Below are 9,160 nucleotides of genomic sequence, written 5' to 3' on the forward strand. Positions count from 1 at the left end.
ATAAACTGAGATAAAATCCTGTGAACATGGAGTAAGTGAAGTGCACAATGTTAATGGTCAAGTTTAGGCCCCTGCTTTTAGAGCTATACCTGGTATCTCTAACAAAGTTGCTTAATATGCCAATACCACATACAACCACAACATAATTGAATAATCAATGATCAAAGGCAACCTTCTCAGCTTGCAAATTGCTTCACTGGCACTTCTTTAAATAATGTGCTACAAAGCCTGGGATGACTATGCCTTCAGGTTATCTCTGTGAATGAGAAGCAGCCTCTGTCAGTAGAGCAGGGTTTTTTATATGCAAAAGAGAGCAAAATACAGTCAAAGAACATCCAAACTACTTCATGTCTTCAACCGAACTTATTAGTATTTTGACTGTAAGTTAGGATTTTAGCCAAAATTTGATGGTCACTGTACAAAGAAAATATTTATCGTGTTTTTTGGGGGGAAGGAAGATTTGTGTTCATGTTTTTATATATATTAACTTGTTAGCAATTTAGAAACCTTAAAAAAAGCAAGTCAGTCTTATGAGCTAAATAAATAAAATAACTGACTGACTACAATTGCAAATACTGAGCCTGGAATGAGCCTGGATGAGTGACCATGGTAGGCATTGAGTAGAAAATCAATTTTCATTTTTGAAGTCAATAACTACTTAAGAATTCAAAAGTCGCTGGTGTCCTGCTTTGGAGAATGTACCACTCGGTGGTCATTTAGAAGATGCTTCTCCTTTTTTCTAACTTTTTTCTAGTCTGGATAGAAATGTTTCTGGGAAGCTTTGACCCCAGCCACCCCTCCCCCCCACCCAAAAGCAATTCCTTTCAGAATAATTTTTAGGCACGTTTTACAAAATTGCTGTCTTGAAAATATCAGCACTTTTTGCAGAATTAGTTCATGAAAAATTGCAACTCAGAACAGCTTCGGTTACACATGCAGAGCTGTATACAGTATGTAGGCCTTCTGGGTGTTTACATTTTGTGCCTGTATTTTAATACAATCCATACTTCACCAAAGCCATAGATGTAAGCAGAGCTATTTGCAACTAACCCGAAATATTATTGTGGAAAAAGAAATCATTCAGAGTGAATGATAAGTAACAGTAAGAGTTTTCCAGTGCTTTTGCCTCTAATCCCAGAAGATGTTTCCATGCATCAGACTACATTGCTATTTTTTGACCTCATATGCCAGTTCTGAGTTGCTGATGCTGAAATGACAAAAGTACATTGCCTAATCATAAGGAACTAGAGAATAGGTGGGACAGCAACAAATCTTTCACTGCAGTTCATAACAACTTGCTTGGACTGCAATTTTCCATATTCTGGGCCAAGTCTGTTTAAGTAGCTGCATTGGTCTGTCATCTTGGTACTGTGCTGACTTTAGCTGGAGTTGGGGGTCCCGATGAAGAGCGGTAAATGCGTGTTGGAGAAGTTGGAGATAGTTTAACAGGACTCATGGGTTCTGAGGTCTGCAGTTTCCACAGCAACTCTTCATTTGTCCTGCTCAGCCTCTTTTTTTCCTTGCTTTCCTTCTCAACATGTTCTTGGAGATTAGCATTTTCTTCAGATAACTGTCTGGAGAAGGTGACAAGATAACACCAAACTTGACATCACAAACAGGAAGAACACTCTGATCATCGACCAGGACTTCAACAAATACAATATTTTTTCCTAAAGAGCTTTTTTACCCCACGGATAAAAAAATTCATCATAATCATTTTGAAGCATAGAGAAGTCCAGCAACAGGCCTACATATAAATTAGACCTGAACAATTTTATACTATACATTTAGAAAAAACAGTGTAAAAAGTCATTTGTCCGAAATGATATAGGGTTTCCTGCCTGAGCAGGGGGTTGGACTAGATGACCTCCAAGGTCCCTTCCAACTTTATCATTATTATTGTTATTATCAAGTATCTGGATAAGTCCCCTAGTTCTACTTATAAAGATCTTAGATAGTAGGTTAGTCTGAGACAATCATTGCCAACTGAATATACATTGCTATGGTAGATGACTGAGTTATTTGACTCAGGAGAACATAGCATCATAATTTCATAACACTTCACAGCCAGAAAAGTTAATGCCACTAATATGTACATCAACTTATAGATGTTGACTTATGCTGGCAGATCTGGCAATGCAGATACAGAAAATTGGGAACAGCTTTTAAAAGCTTTTAAAGCAGCTGTGTGACTGACGCTTGCAAACATGCATCTGTGTTAAGCAGATGAAGAGAAGAACTTAGATGTACTCCAGTAAATAGGTTTTGAAACACCTCTTTCAAATAGCACAGCTACAGTTGTCTAGCTGATAAATAAGGAAGTTTGTGCCCCAATAAAGGTATACCTGATTCTTGAAACTGTTTGTCTCTTACAACAAACTGCTCACCTGCATTTTGTTTCATAACTAGGACTATTCATTATTTTTTAAACTATTGCTTATTTTGAAACTTTTTTTGCTTCTATTCCTTCAAAGGAAAAAGTTGATGCAATTTTCTGCCAAAGACTCAAGGAAGGAAGAACGTGGTTAGAGAAGCACCCTTAACATTGGTGCAAGAATGGACAATGATGTTTTACCTCATGTGGGTACATAAATATAAACAAAAGGTCAACAACCCCACTTCAGCAAGGCATTTCTGACTCATGTACATTACTAGAAAGTGGATTTATGAAATTTTACTATGGTAAATAAGCATTCAAAGAATTCATGGATGTTGTAATTTGAATTAAGCAATCTTTGATTCACAGTTCAGTCTTGTAGAATACAACCCTGTAAATGTTACTCGGGATGTTGGACAATTTTATTTTTTCTTTATTTTTTAAAATGAATGTTTTCCATTCACATTTCTTGCACCCCTTCATGGATCAGAAATACAGTATACTTTAGGCAATACACATACATAGAAAATATACACAAAATGCACATTTTACAGAAAATATGCAAGCTAAGAGCATATTTTCAGTGCATTTACCAATGGGCAAAAACTATGACTAAACACATGTGAGACTGATACTTTCATACCGATTTGTAAATAATTCCTGCTGAATGCATATACAGTAGCAACCTTAATCAGCACGGCATATGAACTCTCAATGTATAGAATAATGTTCATATTCTTCCAAGACTCTGATTCTCTTGAGCAATAGCAGCACAGTAAACATTAAAAAGACACAATTAAATCAGCTGATGATTGCCCCTATCTTCTTGCTCTGTAGAAAATATTTAAACTGACCTTGTCACCACAGTATTCTGATCAATCCTGACTTTGAGGTCTTCATTTTGTTGTTGTAGTACTTGAATTTTTTCTTCTAGAATTAAATTCTTTTCTGCCTAAAGAGATAGGGAGGCTATTATATTTACAAGCATGGGTGTCTGTGAGGGGTGGGACTGGGAGAATGATGAAAGTATTTTGACAATATGATTCAACCCTGAGCATTTCTGCAAAAAACATTGTAATGAAGCATGCATGTCCCTAGGGGGGAAATCCTGCACAGAATTGTTATTCTGAGAAATTGCTGGATTCTACGGATGCCTCTGAATTCAAGCAATTTGTACTGGAGACTTTCCCCAAAATATTATGATATAAAAGTTTTCTACAAGTCATTTCTACCCAGATCTGAATTAAACCACACATACATTCACCTCTGGAATCTAAAAATTAGAAAATTAGGATTACTGCAACCACATGTAAGATGCAGCCAAGACAGACAAAAGTTTTTAAGAACTTGTCACTAGCAATTCTACATTAGTTGCTGATCAAGCGTTGTCACGGGGAAACAATTTTTAGCCAGGCAAAGAGAATCCAAAACACACTGGCAAAGGTGAGAGCTATACACCTCTGCATCTGGAAGGTATCTAATTGGGCAAGATTGTTCTGGTAGATAATCAACAACATATTAATCTGTGCTTTTTAATCACTCTTCAAGTTTTTCATAAGCAATATGAAAACAGCAGCAAATGAGACATCACCAGCTTTTCTAGCTCCACGATCCTCTTTTCTTGTTGATGAATGAGTACATTCTTCATCTCCAGGACCTGCTTTAGGCTCTTCATATCTTTTTCTAAATGCTGATATGGAGCCAGGGCAACCTAAAAGAATACAGAATGACATGAGAAGCAGCACTATTGGATCACCCAGGGCAGGGGCTCCTATGCTCAGTAGTGTAAAAACAATCCAAACTGAGCTTGTACAAATCGGTCCTGATTTAATTAAATTGGCAACCTGAATACAACTTGATTAAAGAAAACAGCAAGATGCTGGTTGATGCAGCTGAACTGACTGAAGCCTCTCCATTCAGAAGCTATGAAGGGAAGATTCAGAATGCTGGCACCTGCTTCATATTTTGACAAGATGGAATGAAAACAGCAGGGATGGTAGACTTATTTGTAGACATTAATCCAGAAAGTTGCAGGCTTCAGTCAGTAGGCCCTTTAGTCTGGTTCTGGCATTTCTCTTGTAATGTCATAGAACAAGAAGAACATCTTTTGTATTTTTGAGTTAGAGTGAATAATGCACAAACATATATTGATTACCTCTAGTTGTTCTTCAGTGTTTTTCTTCAATGCCTCTTCAAATCGTTTTGCCTTGTCCTTTAGAGACTGGCTTTGAAAAGTGAGAGTATGTACCTGGTCCTGTAAATGATATTAAATACAATCACTTGTGAATGATGATCTAATTCACTTCTGGGCAAATATTTTAGATATGTCCCCTGAAAAAAAAAGTAATTGTTTTAAGTAAAACCCAAAGCGGGTAGCATAGAGTTCTCTGAGCCTCAAGGCAAATCTGTCAGACATGAGTTACTAATTAATGTTGAGAAAGCACCCTACTGGCTCCGGCAATTAATGGGAGAGAAAAAAGAGGAGAAAAGGAGGATGATCTTCTCCCCTGCAGCGATGAGCCTGAGCTTTATGGCCATTTTCCCTCACCATTTTGATTACATAAAATATCCCTTCCTTGACTGAAAGGAGATGAGGTGGCTGACATGGAAGGCCAGGCTCTTCTGCTTGAGCAGGGGGCTGGACTAGAAGACCTCCAAGGTCCCTTCCAGATTCTATTCTATTCCTATTCCTATTCTGTTCTGTTCATTTTCTCCATCCTTCCATTTGTAGATCTTACTCTTCTGGTATAACTCTTCTTGTAGCCTGCATGATCAAGTACCATTTTAGATAGAAGGTATGGGGCACGGGAGAATGGCCTTTCTGCTTGAATGGACTCCAGAAGATGGTAGAGGACAGGAAGGCCTGGAGGAACGTTGTCCATGGGGTCGCGATGGGTCGGACACGACTTCGCAACTAACAGCAACAAGCAGGACATTTGGAGCTATAGTAAAACTAGCCTTGTCTTTGAAATGCTGCAACTTGCTGGAGCTGGCAGTTGTCCATTTCCAAGCTTGCAGCAGGAAGCTCTGCCTCCTGCTTCAGTCAGAGCTTTTAGATGTTCTAGCTTAGCCTGACTTTTAAGGAGAAAGTATTTAAGTCTCATAGTGTTTAAGATCCTCAGAACAGAAAGTGCTCTGATATTTTTTTTTATACAACTAGATGAATACACAGCAACAAGATGGGATGTGTGCATGTATGTGTGTGGGAGTGTCATATGCATAAGCAAGTGTTTAATTTTCCTCCTGTCTATTCAAGAGTTAAAAGATTTTCTGCTTTGCTTTTTGAGGATTTATAGCAGTTGAGGCCACCAGTGATTCTTTGTCCTTGTCACGAAGTTGGCAGTTTTAATCTTTCTGCAGGTCTGTGTTGTGTTAGTTTAAGAAATGCCAATTGTCTATGCTGCCACATCATTCTAAGCAGAATTACAACAAGTGTCGAGGTACCAATTTCACCCTTCAAAAACACAGCAAATGGTTCCCACCCAGCCTAGTGCACCAATTAGGTTACTTTTAAGGCAAATCATAATGTTTAGGGTTTATCAATAAAGGAGAATAGGATTTAGTATGTTAATGCAGCAACTGTGGCTTCTTGAATAAACCATAGATAAAATAGTCCATGGTGGCATGTGAGCATAGCCAATACATGAAAAAAGCATCATCTTCATTTCTTTTTTTCCTATTATTCATTCATGGAAGAATATGTTTCACTGAATACAGTATTTGAAAATGCTGGGTCATTAGTAGTGGTAGCCATGACTCTGTTCCTAACTGTATTACAGCAATGCCAAAATGTGTATTGTGACTTAATGTTGCAAGCATCTTATTTGTTTTGCAACAGCAAGCACAAATATGTAAGGTTTTAATATTGTGTCACAACATATGTTTAGTCCAGGGGTAGTCAACCTTGGCTCTTTTATGACTCGTGGACTTCAACTCCCAGAATTCCTGAGCCAGCATGGCTGGCTCAGGAATTCTGGGAGTTGAAGTCCACGCGTCATAAAAGAGCCAAGGTTGACTAGTCATTTGTCCTTCCCTTTACATCTTTTATATTGTGATATTTATCATGATTTAAATTTGGTTTTAACGCAACCTTTTGAAATCTGACTTTGCAAACCATTGAACAAAGGTAACGCATAAATCAATAATCAATAATTTACATATGTGTCTTTGGTATATGTGCTTGAGGAAGCGTGGTGGCTCAGTGGCTAAAGACGCTGAGCTTGCCAGCTGGAAAGCTGACAGCCCAGGTTCAAGACCTGAGCACTGCATGAAGGGGTGAGCTCCCGTTACTTACCCAGTTCCTGCCCACTTAGCAGCTGAAAAGCACGCAAATATGAGTAGATAAATAGATACCACTTTGGTGGGAAAGTAACAGCATTCAGTGCACCTCAGTGTATAGTCATGCTGGCCACATGACCATGGGAATTGTCTTCGAATAACACTGGCTCTCCTGGTTAAGAAATGGAGATGAGCACTGTTCCCTATAGTCGGACATGACCTGACTTTTACCTTTATATATGCTTGATTTCAATGTTCATCAGAAACTCAGAAGAGCCGGGATAGATCAGGCTAGTCCAGCCATAATCTTTGCTTGCAAGGGAACAGCTCCAGCCCTCTGATCATTTTGCCAGATGTTTTCCAGATCTGTGATATCCTTTTCAGTCATGATAACAAGAACTGTACACAATACTCCAAGGACATTTCCTCACTAGTAATTTAGTGTTTTGTAGCACCAGCCAGCCAGGGCTGTAGTGATATAAAGCCTGTCTTTGTTACAGTTTTATCATCCCAGTGATACCTGGAAGTCACTATAAATCATTACTGAGCAAATAGCACAAATGTGGTCTTATCACAGAACTGTATAAGAGCAAAATTATATTAGCAGTTCCTTTTTCAATTTCATTTTTATTGCCTCCAAGCATGAAATTGGGACTGTTTCACAAAGGGACTGACGTTTTCATCAAGCTGTGCATTATGGCTACAAGCCAGTCATTGTCAGCTTGGATATCATGTATATATAGACAAAGCACTCTTAACAGTTTCTGTCCAAGTCATAGAGCTGGAAATGACTTCAGAGGTCATCTAATCCTACCTCCTCTTTCCCCAAAGCATTCTGGACAGATGGTTACCTAATCTCTACTCTGAAGGCCTACATATCATTTCCTGAGATACCTATTGGTTGACCTGCATCCTCTTCCCTGTAATTTCAAGCTCTTACAGGATGACAGAGAACAAGTCCAGTTCTTCCTTTACAATGACAACTCTTTAAAGATCTGAAGACTTTACTTCTGCAGATTTAACATTCCAAGTTCCTTTAATTATACCGCATAGGGTTTGGCTTCCACTTTTTCCGTGATCTTGTTAGCCCTTCTCTGAACTTGCTCCAATAAAGTCTCTTTTAGACTGTAGTGTCCAGATCTGGGCACAGTATTCCAAATTGGGATTGATGAAGCAGAATAGAGCAGGACAATTATATCTTGTGATCTGGACTGTATCTTGTGAATTCCTCCCAGAACAGCATTGCTTCTTTAACTGAACTTTCCATTTCTCCCTGCTAAGGTTTCTTTCTGTTCAAACACTTTAGATCTTTTTTGGATCCCCCCTTTCTCTTCTAAAAATATTAGCCAGCCCTGGTTTTGTGCAAGTGCGATTTCCTCAACTTCTTAATCCAGGTTATTAATAAAAATGAATCAGGATTCAAGATAGAGAAACAATGTAATTTTTCCAGCGTATTCCTCATTTGCTGCCTTTAAACATAATGTGGCTTGATCTTCAAAAATAATTTGAAGCAGGAGAACAAACAAATAACAAAAACCTTACCCCAGAAATCCTAACCTTGGGGGGGAGGTGTTCTTGAGTACCATCTGTGTGCAAACTCACAGCACTAATCAGAGAAATAGTAGACAAGTACGGCTGATGAAAAGGGAAGCCAGGAGGTATTTTAATAGATGCAAACCGCTCCGTATCAAGATACTTTAGAGTCTGTTTCATGCTGCTGCTTTTGAACTGCTGGAAGAATTTTGTTCTTCCAGGAGACTCACATAATGTAACAAGCAACAATTCCAACCAGCATATGAATAAAATACTAACCTGGAGTGACAAGCGCAACTTTTCAAAATTTTCTTCAAGTTCTCTTTTTTCTTGTTCATGAGCAGACTTCATTTCTAGAGGGAATTTTTTGTAAAGAAATCACACACATTTCATGTTTGCATTTTAATATGATTTTAATGAAAACTGCGATAGTTAAAAAAAATTAAATTTGGAACTGCTGAATGAATATTTGTTGATTCAGTTACTGTGATCTAGTGAACTTAGAAGTTTCCTGTTGTAAACTCAGCTGACAGCCTATACAGTGTGGAAAGAAAGAAAGAAAGAAAGAAAGAAAGAAAGAAAGAAGAAAGAAAGAAAGAAAGAAAGAAAGAAGGAAAGAAGAAAGAAAGACACCCCTCCTCTTAAATATTGATGATATTTTGTTGACCCCCCAGTAATTTGTGGTTTAATAACCCATGTGTTAAAAATTAATAGCCCAATTAATTGCTATAAGCTCATGACTTCATAAATAATAAAAACCTGTTTCAATGCTAACTTCACTCACAAGAGGGCAATCTTACTGCATAAACCTGCATAAACCTTAGATGATTGGAGATAAGCAACATCTGCGCTAATTCTTACAATTGCTCTTCAAACAGCATAATAGGGAGGATTTTAGGTAGGGATGATTTTAAGAAAATTTTAATTGACACACAGCTTCTAATATTTGGCTTTTAATTTGGTTTTATGGGG

At 38.0% G+C, this 9,160-nt stretch overlaps 1 protein-coding gene across 1 annotated transcript in view; it reads right to left on the bottom strand.

Annotated features, from left to right (window-relative positions):
- Positions 1–1,357: 1,357 nt before the first annotated feature.
- The window catches only part of MTUS2 (microtubule associated scaffold protein 2), a 22,919-nt gene continuing 15,116 nt past the window's right edge, over positions 1,358–9,160 (bottom strand). Inside the window, exons 5-9 of the mRNA XM_015831679.1 lie at positions 8,468–8,541; positions 4,533–4,631; positions 3,969–4,088; positions 3,232–3,329; positions 1,358–1,574 (exon numbers count right to left, since the gene is read on the bottom strand). Coding sequence (XP_015687165.1) covers positions 1,358–1,574; positions 3,232–3,329; positions 3,969–4,088; positions 4,533–4,631; positions 8,468–8,541 — 608 coding nt within the window. The remainder of the gene's footprint in view (positions 1,575–3,231; positions 3,330–3,968; positions 4,089–4,532; positions 4,632–8,467; positions 8,542–9,160) is intronic.

Source organism: Protobothrops mucrosquamatus, unplaced genomic scaffold (genome assembly GCF_001527695.2).
Source record: "Protobothrops mucrosquamatus isolate PMUCROS unplaced genomic scaffold, P.Mucros_1.0 scaffold_272, whole genome shotgun sequence".
In the NCBI taxonomy this organism is placed as follows: domain Eukaryota; kingdom Metazoa; phylum Chordata; class Lepidosauria; order Squamata; family Viperidae; genus Protobothrops; species Protobothrops mucrosquamatus.